At 45.0% G+C, this 12729-nt stretch overlaps 1 protein-coding gene across 1 annotated transcript; it reads right to left on the bottom strand.

The window, feature by feature from the left end:
• Positions 1-3282: 3282 nt before the first annotated feature.
• Positions 3283-4197, bottom strand: LOC129678142 (olfactory receptor 13G1-like). The gene has a single exon (XM_055608839.1). It carries the CDS (start codon positions 4195-4197, stop codon positions 3283-3285), a length of 915 nt encoding a protein of 304 aa, XP_055464814.1.
• Positions 4198-12729: the final 8532 nt, after the last annotated feature.

Below are 12729 nucleotides of genomic sequence, written 5' to 3'. Positions count from 1 at the left end.
TCCTCCCTTATTTCTCAACATGCTCTGTCTACATCAGATTCAGAACTAGCAAAACAAGTCTACATGCCCAGCTCTCCAAAACATACCAACAACATGAAAGGAAAGGTCAAGCCAGTACCTTGTCTCCAAAACTTACCAATACTGTAGAAGTATTAGCCAATGCAGATTACCTAGAAAACCTCCAGAACACAGAACTTTAAAAACAACAAATAAACCTAATACAACACGGACCGAGATGAGGTTATCAGCAAGGATTGCATCCACATGCAATCACTAGCATTTTCTAATTGTCCCCCTTCTATGTGTTTTAATTTCACTAGATCATAATACATACTTGTAATGAAAATTTCCTGTGTCCTTCAGGGAATGGAAAAATGAAAAGTGAAAACAGGAGTTACAATGTGTGTGCCCCTTGGGTGTGTCTGAGCTAGGTCCCCTATCTCTGCATGCTTAGCACAGAGTGCCCCCTGTATGCCTGACATTGTAGGGGCCACACTCATGCAGGCTTCTGTACTCAGAATTACCTCAGAAAGCACCTCCTGTGGCTTCTTTCCCATGGAGTTCAGAGTACCATGGCAGGCACAGCAAACACCCTTAGAAGTCTAAACTCTTGAATGCTGCCAGACTAGTCTCATCAAATATACACTGACAAAATGCCCACAAGTATGTTCCACAGAGTTCAAACTGCACATTCTCTTACTCTGTACCATTCAAAAACACCTTCTTACTTTCCACAGGAACACAGTACTGGATTTAGATTAAAGGAAAACAATAAATTGTCCCTTAGATTATCTAACTGGCTCTTCCAAATTTATGTGCAATCGTCTAATTGGTGGAAATAATCACTATGTCCTTTGTTTGTTGTGGCAGTTCGTTGACATTTTCTGGTACCTGCCATGTGCCTAGAGTAAAAACAGGAAGAACAAGACATTGTCTTGCTAACAAAAGCCTATAATCTGCATGGAGAGAAGAAACAAGGTAGAGTGGGAGTCTTTAAGTGGACAGGCAATGCAAAGAAAAGGCATTACAGAGGAGAGTCAGGGAGGAGGAATAGGAGCACTTAGGATATTTGAAACTATGTATTTGATAAATGGTTTAAATAAAATTATACCACTTGGGTGGTAATGTCTTCTCAAGAGCCAATGACTATCTAACAAAAATCACAGTACCAGGCACAAGAACCCTCCTTTTGAGTTCTTCACAAGGGGAGTCCAAGCATCTCTCAGAACAATATAGACTACTCCTGTTACCCTGGGACACCTCCCAGAATCTGAGAGTAAGTCTGTATTGCTGGAAACATCATGCATTTCTGACACAGGATTTGGAGGGATCCAGCTGTGCCTGAGAAGCCTCCCCGCTGAGGACTAATTTTCATAGTACTAGAAGGTGCTATGCAGGCAGCAGAAGAAGAGAAGCAATAAGTATCTTTCCCACTGTGATGCCTGTGAACCGCAATGATGAGCAGCATGACAAGGTACAACAGTAGCACTTATATCTCAGCCATAAACTGCAGCTCTCTAATTGGATATGGGGTTTATTCAGTAGGACAGAATTCATACCTGGTACTGTAAACCTACCCAGCTACCTTAGACAGGCTAGACAGGTCACAGACATAGAGGAGAACCGACTACTGCTACTTTCTCAAACCCATATAATCTCTAACTTGGTCTTCATACCAAGCCTTATACCAAAGATAGGTGTGGCTCTCATCCCACATCAAAGAAGGTGCGTTTTGCAGCAGCCAGAGATCAATACAGGAGGCCACACATGATCAAAATGTAGAGCACAACTGACTGTGAGTTGCCTGGCACTTATGTATTTGTCTACAACACAACCTTCACATCTAAGTCTCAAGGACCATCGGGGAAGAAGGAGTGGCGAAATTATGACCCAGAGGACCAAGATGTCTGCTGCAATGTTGTGTCTTCAGTGTATGTCAGGGAAACCTAGTTTACCATGAAATCTCAATAATATGGTTACTTAAACAAAATCTGAACAGTGATGCCAGCTGAGATGCTAACATGGATGGTGGAGATCTGAGGAGCTATAGGCAATTAGTGACTGGTGAGAGAGGGAGAATCAGCCTTCCCCAAGGACCAGGCTCTTAATCGGTTACCCAGTGTCAAGTGGTCAGCTCTAAATGCACATAAATGTAAGTAACTCTAAATGGATTTAGTGGGTTTTATTTGCATATTTGTTCATACACACGTAGAAACAGTACTAATAGAGAGAAAGAAGCCATGAGGTTGAGAGGAAGGGAGCACAGAAAGCATTGAAAAGAAGAAGGGAAATGATAAAATTACTATGCACATATATGAAATTTACAATAAATGTTCAAAAATACAATATTTAATAAATCCAACAAGTGTTGAAAGGAGATAAAAACCAATATTGGGAGGAACACAAGTCACCCAAGAGGAGACAGAGAGGTCGATAGGTCATCAGAGTTTAGCCTATGACCTTGAGACAGCCCAGATCAGAAGTGAGGAGTTCAGGTGAGGCATTAAAGGTTTCTGAACATTCCAAGAACTCAACAGCTTCTGAAGGACAGCAGCTATGTTCCCTCCCATAGTTCCCTTTCTGGCCACATCCTCCAAAGCCCCATGCTCCCAAGCGTGTGCCAGCCCTGCTACATTACTTCACAATGGGAGTTATAGGGCCCTGGGCTCCAGGAAACCTCATGCATCTAGCCAACCACTGCTGACACCCGCCTGGGTGTGAGCCAGTTTTGACATGACAGCTGCTGGCAAGCGTTGCTGGTTCACATTGGACAAGGTGGAAGGCAAAGGCGGGTCATATCTCATCACACACTGACTCAGCATCCACAGAGCATGGCAGTAATCTTCCTGAAAAATCTCTTTCAGAGGTATACTAAAATGTGGAATAAAATCAAAAATTTCAGATAGCTCACTCACAAAAACCAAGACAATTGTCCTGACCCTCCCACCCCCGCCAAACACCTTTATATCCCCAGGTCCCCTCCATACATCCCGGCCACAACCAATGGGGAGTAGGCACAAAGCAGTGTTTACCCAGAGCTCCTGTTCATGTGATGGCAGCAAGCAGAGAGGGTTAGGAATATTCCAAAGGCCCATTTGATATTTGGGGGGATTCATTTAACCACTGAGGTTCACGGCTTAAGGACACCCCATGATTCTACAAGGCGTCAGGTGCAGGTCCCAGCGCTTCTCCCAGAAGTGCAGCAGTCAAACAGTTGTCCCTTGTGGTCAAACCTGTGATCCTGCAGGGCATCAGTGTGAAGGCACTGGTGCTGGCACAGGCTCAGCAGCAGGACAGAAGTCTCCTGAGTGCAACTTTGACATCCTTGTTCCTCAGAGTGTAGATGAGGGGGTTCAAGGTGGGTGCCACAGAGGTGTAGATGATGGACACCACCTTGTCCTTGTTCAGCGAGTAGCTGGATGCAGGGCGGATGTAGGTGTAGATGACAGTGGAGTAGTACATGGTAACCACGGTGAGGTGTGCGGAGCAGGTGGAAAAGGCACGTCGCTTGCCCTCAGCTGAGCGGATCCTCAGGATGCTGGCCACAATGAAGCCATAGGAGAGGATGGTCACAGAGAAGTTCCCTACAGCCAGGAACACATCTGCAGCAAAGGCCATGGCCTCATTCAGCTGTGTTGGAGCACAGGCGAGCTTCAACAGTGGGGGAATCTCACAGAAGAAGTGCTCTATCACATTGGAGCTGCAGAATGGTAAGGGCAGCATCAGCCCTGTGTGCACACTGGTGTTAGTAAGGCTGATGGACCAGACAAGGCCAGCCAGGAATGCACACACCCTGGGGCCCATCCGGGCACTGTAGTGCAGTGGGCAGCAGATGGCCACAAAGCGGTCATAGGCCATGGCTGAGAAGAGCAGAAGCTCTGCCCCCAGAGACCATGTGAAAAAGAAGAGCTGGGCCATACATCCCCCATAAGAGATGGTCCTTCCCCAAACCATGCTGTCCAGTAGCTTGGGTAGGATGGTGGAGGTGCAGAGGATGTCCACCACGGCCAAGTTGACCAAGAAGAAGTACATGGGGGTATGTAAGGCTGGGCTGGCACTGACTGTCACCATAATGAGCAGGTTTCCTGAGATTGCAGCCATGTAGAGGCAGAGGAAGCTGAGGAAAAGTGGTACCCGAAGGTGGGGCATTTCTGAAAATCCCAGGATGAGGAACTCAGTGACCAGTGTTCCATTCATCACAGAGCTTGGGAGGCCTCAGGATCCAGGGCTGGTGGGCTTTCCGTGGCAGCTCTGAAAGTATCAGAAGAAGGAAGACATGCTCTAGTTTCAGTTTGTACTATAGACCCAACCCAGATGTGGTGAGGCCAACCTAGAACCTGAATGTCAGGGCTACATGGGGTAAGAATAGAATTCTGTGCCACTCACTGCTGAAGGTGTCATTCTAGGTGCAGGACTTCTAGGAGACTGATGCAGCTGCTCATAAACCTTGGGGCACTAGGACCTTTGTCCACTGGGAGGGTTCTTTGCCAAGATTGCAAGAAACATGGAGCAGGAACAGATATACTTTTTGGAGTGGAAGTCAGTCTGTCCTGGTAACATGGGAGAGGTGTGGTTACCTTCTATTCAAGAGTTCAGACAGTGGATAAGAATAGGCAAGGAATAAAGATGACAACATGTCCCTCATCTTGCCATATAAAACAGCATCAACCAAGGCCTTCACAGATGACTGGAACACTTACCTATAAAAACCACAGTCACCCATTTGTGTCTCTAGATCTGGGAATCAAAGTTTTTAAAGGGGGGCACTCAAGTAGGGCACCAGGAAGAGCATAGGGTGACCCTCTGTCCAAGCAGTCACATACTTACCTCAAGGTTAAAACTCTGCAGCTGAGTTCAGAAGGCCTTAAACAGAGTATGCTCAAATGCGTAAGTGCCAACTTCCAAGTAGTGAGTTAAGAGCAAAAACTGTGTGACCTCTCACATAATTTAAATAATTGCTTAAGTTAAGAGTGCTGAAGCTGAACGTTTACATTTGCAAATAGCTCACTAGGTAATATTCATATTTTAAAGATTACTGTTATTTTTGTGATCCTATATACAGCCAGCATTATAACAGTTTCCTGCTTTGGGCTTAGGCCTTTCGTATCTACTTCAGTCATCGTCTGGAAAGTGGATGAACTTATCTGAATATCACAAACCTGTATCCTGGTGGGGATGGCCAGAAGGAGGGAGACTCTGTCACTGGTAGAATGTGCTTCCTGGCACAAGAGACTCCATATGCTTCAACATGAGATCTTAGAAAGGGACAAGAAAAGAAAGAAGATGTGAGGACAGAAAGACAGAGAAATGAAGAGAAACGTAAGTATGGGGACAGAAAGCTAGTGAGGCAAAGATAAAGAGAGGCAGAAGTAGATATAAACTCTCTCATACACACACAGAGAGGGGGGAGAGAGGAGAGAGTCACATATAGAGACAGATATAAAAGATGGAAATGGTGAAAGACATAGAGATACCAATACAACCAGAAAAAGAAGCCAGAGTCGGGGAAAAAAAAATACAAAAAGACTTCAGAGAGAGAGAGACCGACAGACAGAGATGAGAGAGATACAGGAAAGCTCTGAGGTGATTACGCTATGATTTGTCCAAGTAATTATTTTTGTCTGATGCTTTCAGAACTCTCTTGAAAATGACAGCTTATGTGATCCCATAAACCTGGATCACACAGTAAAATGCAATAGCACACACCTATTACCAAAACATTGTCATTAGTAGTTAAACACATGAATATGTATAATCAATACAGAACTCACATGATAAGCCTGCCAAAGGATCTTCCCAGGTGTCCTCTCGAGAAATTTGCTTCTCAGTATCACACACACACACACACACACACACTCATCAACTTCATTGGAACCAGATTAAATTTAAGTTCAAAACTTTTAAAGAGAATAGTGACATCTCTAAGCACAGAGGGGACATTAGGATGCCAATGTGAGGACCAGGGGCCTTGCATCCTCTATTATAGAAGAGACAAGTGCTCACAGGGAGAAACCAGGCCCTGAGGGACCAATTAGGCAGAACCGCCCTGGCTTCTTGAGCAGGAATGGCTGGGGAAGTGACCAAGCTTCTTCTCAGGCAATGCAACACACATTTGGTAGGAATGGAACCAACCCAAGAACTGGTTCTCTACCCTGCTATCCATGATTGCTGTCCACCAACATCACCAGTGGCCACAGAGGGTAAAGGGAACACTCAGGAAGATCAGGGGCTGATGTTTGGGCCTTGGGCTAATTAACTTCCCAAACCATAGTTTCTTCCAATCTCAGAGTCCCTCAATCCAGATAGAAGCACTTGAGAGTCCAAGGCCAGAGCACTTTCCCCAGCCCTGTCTGCTGTCCTCTGACACAGATTGTCCCTCGTCACCACACAGTTTTATCTCCTCTAAGTGGAAAATGTCCTCAGGCTGGTGTAGCTGTCAGAATTCTGCCCTTGTGTCCAATTTTCTTACCCTATGAACAAAAACAAACTTCACCTAGGCACAATAACATCTCATCCCAGACCTGAAGTCACCGGCCCTCAGCAAATGGTGCTGGACTAATGCTTGTCTGGGTCCAGGAGGCCACCCTATCCCCAGAGAGGTCACATGACTGCTGTGGCTCTTCGGGGACCCAAATCATTTTATGTTGCAACGTGGCTAGCTGGTTCTTTCATGGTCATGGCAAACTATAGGCTTTGTCTGCCACCTGGGCTCTGGCCAGGGTACCTCTCCAGGTTGGGGCTGGACCTTGACATAAACTCACCTTGCCTCGGTAATCAGATTCGTACCTTAATTGTCTTCTTCTTGGATTCAGAGGCATAATCACATCTCACTGAGCTTCTTAAAGGAATAAGAGCTGGTGTATTGGTCCACCATCTTCCTCCAGCCCTTCTCTGCTTCTGCCTACTCCATATTTCCCACTCTATCCACAATTACTGACATGTACACATTGAATCAGTGCCCAGTGGTCCAGCCAACTCTATGGTCAGTTACAATTTCTTGGCCACAACCATGAACCAGGTCCCAAAGCAACCTCTGGGAACAGTGCTGAGTTTGCCTCACAAGGGCCCTGTGTGCTCTACAAAGTACCATGGGCGTGGCCATTACAGTGTGGGGGAGGCTGCAGTAGTGGTGAAAGAGCTCTAGTCATTCCTTCCAAGTACTCGGCTTCCTCCTATATCTGCGATCAAAGCTAGGAATTAATTCAATGCCGTGTCATTGTAGGTTGAGACAAAGATGAAACATCAGTAGTCAATCACTTCCCAAAGCCTACCAGCTGGCAACAAGACCCTGGTGAATAAGCCCATGGGGACATTTTTGGCACAGCCTTTTCTTTTTCCGTCCATTTTGTTTAGAGGAAATCAGTTAGGTACTGGTCTTCCATGGCATGGAAATATTAAGGAGAGAGAAGGCAGGAAATGAAGTGTTCAGAGTGTGAGGAGATGAGTCAGTTATCAGCCTGCCCTCCTCTCCTCAGCTCTCCATATCCAGTCTGCACCATCACCACCAAGAAAGCAGCTGGAGTTGGTTTCGAATCCACAGTACAAACTGAGCCTGCTACAGTGAAAATGAAACCCACTCTAGGTGGAGCCAGGCACCTGTTGCTTCACTTCAATGAGCAAGAGGTCAAGGACCTGTGGGGGTGGGTGGTCACACTTAGAAAGGAAGGTTCACCTTAAGATAATGTACTTTTTTTCCCTAGGTTTCTCTCCCCTTAGCACAGTCCATAGGAGCTACCATGAGGCTTGGCTGGGTCTGCCAACTGTTCTGAGTCCTGATGTGGAGGGACAGAAATATTTTTTTCTTTTCTTCTTTTCTTTTCTTTTTTCCTTTTCTCTTCTCTTCTCTTCTTTTCTTTTGTCTTCTTCTTTCTGATACTAGACAGAGCATAACTATGCCTTTAAACTCCCTAATAATTTTAGGTTTGTCTCTGGCTCTGTCTCTCTCTCTCTCACAGGCCCTGCTTCCCACCTCATGACTATCTGCTGCCACATGACACTTCTGCTGATTTTCATACATAAAATTTTGTCCCTTTCTTTTTTTCATTTTTCCCCCCAAGACAGTTGCAAGATTTATGGCTTGCTTATTATGGATTTTTTTAATTCCCTAACACTTTAGGCCTTCCTACATTTTTTTCTAAATCAAACCTTCTGGAAATATGGCTGACCTCTATGGTTGTTTGTTTGCTTGCTTGCTTGTTTTATTCAAACAGAACACCCCCCTCTCCCACCTTTCCTTCTCTATTCTCTTCTTCTGGGCAGCTGCACAATTTACATCTTCCTTTAACCTGACGCTTTTCTTTTAAGTTGTTATAAGTTGCCCTTGTACTTCCATGTGAGTTATTTCTTAAGTTAACGTATTAATAAGATTTGGAACCCAAGAAGAGACACCAGCTTTCCCAATATTATATGATGGCTCAACCCAGACTCCCCACAATTTCCAGTATCACTTTTCTTTCCTGCACTCTAGTCAGTGGAGAAAATGAGCCCATTGCTGTACCCACAAAAGGCATCAAGCCTTTCATACACTTTAGAACCTGAAGAACAATAATACCCCAAACTCACAATATCCTCTGTGAGAACATTTTATTTATCCAGAATATACTTTGCTTCTTGAATAAAATGCTCAGCTAATCCAATGAGATGGTGAAGGCCTTTGCTGAGCCTCTGAATCACATCGCAATTGCTGTAGTTGGAGATGCAATGTGAGAGAAAACAACGTGTCCTTCTTGACACATCTATTGTCACCCTGAAGCATGGTGGCTCCGATGGCCCATGGCAGAGCTTGGTCTACAGGACCGGCAATGAAATAAGCAGAGCAACAGAGCATGGCGCTAGGTCTGTGGTAACGGTAATGGAATTGTGGCATTCTTCATGGAGAAGGAAGGTCATACGATGCTCTCCTGAGAATCCTATCGCCAGTCATTCCTCTCTGTACAAAAGCTTAAAAATTCTAAGATGTTTGGACACCATAATTGACCAGGGCTGGGACTTCTGGTTCGTGCAGCTGCCCATAAAATTATTTGTTCAATAAGCTTTTCTCAACAGAATCTTTCCGTGTCACTCTCTTGAGTATTTGGAGTAAGTAAATGGTACTTTCACAGACTCTCCTGTTATGACACATTTCCTGTAGCACATCTTTAGTCCAGTCTACCATCGTACTGCCTTCAGTGCACTCAAATTGGTCTGGTCTCAGAAGCTAAAGATGGTCAGGCCTAGTTAGTACTCAGTGTGGAAGAACCTACCATTCCGAGCAACACCATAGTCAAATAACTGCTTATCTTAAGATTATTACAGTGCAGAAAGATGCCCAGAGGCCTGTCCACTGTGTGGCCTGCCCAGAGCAGGAGTCACTCCAATGTGCAAGTAAATGGTGAGGAGTTGGGAGAAAGAGAAAGCAGAATGGTTTGAGCACTAGAAAGAGACAGAATCGGAGGTAAGAGAGGAGTGAGGCATAACCTGATGTGAGCAGCCTGCCCTGTCACCCGAAGCTGTGGTGAAGTCCATGTCTGAGTCCATGGCCATGCAGCAACAGGGTGTCTGTGACCCATGTTACCGCCAAAGCTCATGCAGATGTCCCTGGTCTGGGATGCTGCCCGGGACCATATTGATGTCCAAGAGATGCGCAGAGCTAGCCCATCTCCACTGGCTTCAACACTCTGGAGAGAGCTCCCCCCAACACACACATACACACCTCCCCTGAGCAGCACCGTAGAGCTGGCCCTGGCGGTGGGAATGCAGGCAAGCTGGCCCTGGGGGCATGAACATGGGAGAGCTGGCCCTGCCTTTCATCTGCTCTGCAGTGGAGTGGGTGAGGAAGAGATGCCCTCCCAACCCCTGGCCTCTCACCTCCTACAGCTGGAGGGAGAGCTGGCCCCGAGGTCATGAGAGTAGGAAAACTGGCCTCCTTGCTGGACAGCACTGGGTGAGCTAGCTGGGGCAGTGCTGGAGAGCTGGACCTGGTGGTATGGGTGCCAGAGAGGCAGGCTGACCAAATCAGCTACCACCAAGGCCCAGATCCAGGGCTTTGAGTTGCCCCCCCCCAAACATCTACCACATCTGTAAACTACTAGAGAGTGTGAAGGGACTGTTCCTGCAGAGCCATGACACAGGGCAACAACAGGAGATCCAAGAGGAGCCCCAGTGAGGATCCAGTATTGATGGTGTAGCAGAAGCCAGAGGCTGAAAACCAGACCTATGACTCATTGCAATGCGCATTTGCAAATGAAGATGTTTGAGAAAAAAAGGTATACTGTGTGACACGCCATGACATACTGCAGCTTCCAAGGCAAGATTTTTTTGTCTGGTTTTTATTTTTATTTATTTGGGGGGAGGTTGCAAGAGTGGAGGGCAGATCCAAAGGGACTGGGAGATGAATCGGACTGGGAAGCATAATGTGAAATTCACAAAGAATTAACACAGAGTTTTTTAAATTACATTATGCGTCATATGCAGAAGAATAAATTATTATTGTTATTATGACAAAAACTAAAAAGAAAAAAAGAAAAAACTTTTGAGTACTGAAAAAACAGTCACTCAGATTTCTATATGCAGCAAAATTAAATTTCAAAAATGAAGGTGGAGGGGGCTGGAGAGATGGCTGATAGGTTAAGAACACTAGGTGTTCTTCCAAAGGTCCAGAGTTCAATTCCCAGCAACCACATGGTGGCTCATAACCATCTATAATGAGAATTGGTGCCCTCTTCTGGTGAGAGGAATACAGGCAAGCAGAATTCTTTTTTTTATTATTATTAATTACACTTTATTCATTTTGTATCCCCCCATAAGCCCCTCCTCCCTCCCCTCCCAATCCCACCCTCCCTCCCATTTCTGCATGCATGCCCCTCCCCAAGTCCACTGATAGGGGAGGTTCTCCTCTCCTTTCTGATCTTAGTGTATCAGTTCTCGATAAAACCTTTTTTAAAAAATGAAGGTGGAAAAACATATTAACTACACGCAGTCAGAATATCTAAATCAACCACTGCATATTTTTTCAGGTTGCAGAATAAAGCATAACCAGACTATATTGCTGCCTACAAAAATATATACTTAAAATATAAGGATAAATTAGACTGAAAGTAAAATAATGAAAAAAATTATATACCACACTAACAGCCAAATAAAAACTGAAGCAACTAAATTTTAAAATCAGATGGTGTTAATATCAGAGCAGAAGTTAGCAGCATGAATAAAGAAACTTATTTCTTGATAGAACGGGTTAAATTGGACTTAGAAACAGTCAGTGTGACAGAAAACCCCAAAACATTCATGTGCCTAGCAACAGAACTTCTAATCACATGAAGAAAAAAATTATATAACTACAAGACAAAGTACCTAGTTTATTACAGTGGGATATTTGAGTCCTCTCAGTAAGAAACGAAGCAAGAAGACAGACATCAGCAAAGACTAACAGCCTCCAGACTAGTGAGACCTCCACAGTTGCAGGACCCCACACAACCACGGAAGGATACAGGGTCTTTTGAGGTCCCTCAGAACTTTTACCCCATACAAAGCCATAAAGTTAGTCTCAAAAAGTTGAAAAGGGTTTAAGTCATATAAAAATGTTGCAGAATTAAAGTCAATTCTAAGTGTCAGAGTCGCCTGATACAGTCAGTGAGAAATGAAAACCAGGCCAGAGTGGAGGGGACTCAACAAGACTGGGGCTGAGACAAATTTACTACAAGCAATCAGACTTTTTATATCCTTATCAGAAACAGAACATACTGGCAGTTCCCAGGAAGAACACAATTGCAGTTAGCAGGATACAATGATGATCACAAGCCATACAGGACATACAAGACTAATGTCTAAGGCTACTTGTCCTGTCGAGCTTCTCCAAGCTTCACTGACTTCTAGGGAACATAGAGAAAGAGACAGTGGCCTGAATGCTTCACTGCCCCAGGGAGTGACTCAGTTTCTCAGGAACTGAAAGGCACGTGGTGCCCCTGGAGCCACAGACCCTAACCTGAAAAACCTATGACACATGCCTCTCAAGCCAGCTAGGCCACCAACTCTGTGATTCCCCACAGTCAGTAACAGAGCCAGCTGCGAGTTACCTCAACATTTAGAAATTAAGTAATACCTTCCTAAGTCAAACATCAAAGAAGAATTCAAAATGGGTGTTAATGACCGTGAGAGCAGAGCAGAGGTGTAAAGTAGTAGTTAGGGGTAGTTTCTAAGGCCTCTGTAGTAAGCAACAGTGTAGACCAGCCAGTGTCACTCCAAGAAAGCCTCTCGGGAGCTGTGCAGGAGTTGGGCATGATTAGACTTCAGATTCTGAGCCTCTTTCTATCAGTGAACATAGGTGGTGATAAAAAGCAGTTAGAAATTCCATTCACTGTTCTGGGAGTATGAAAAGTAAAACCTGGATGAAAACGTTGTTCCAAAACTCAGCACCCACACACCCTGAGGCCACTGTAGGGTCATTCGCAGTCACTTACCAGAGAGAAAGGAAACCATGGAAGAGGACTTGTACACAGTTCTTTATGGAAGCAGCATAATAAAATGTGTTAAAGTCATAGAATCCAGTGCTCGCCAAAAACAGAAAAGAATGAAGTACTGGTTACATGGGGACAGGAATGAATCATTAAAATACTGTTGTGAGGCTGAAGAGATGGCTCAGCAGATGAGAGCACTTACTGCCTTTGCAGATGACCTGAATTCTATTCCCACACCCACATGGTGGCTCACAACGACCTGTAACTCCATTCCAGGGGGTCCAGCACCCTCTTC

The sequence above is a fragment of the Psammomys obesus genome, unplaced genomic scaffold (genome assembly GCF_907164565.1).
Source record: "Psammomys obesus unplaced genomic scaffold, mPsaObe1.curated_primary_1811, whole genome shotgun sequence".
Lineage (NCBI taxonomy): Eukaryota > Metazoa > Chordata > Mammalia > Rodentia > Muridae > Psammomys > Psammomys obesus.
Note: the sequence above shows the minus strand (reverse complement) of the source record. Positions and strands in the feature narration are given on the sequence as shown.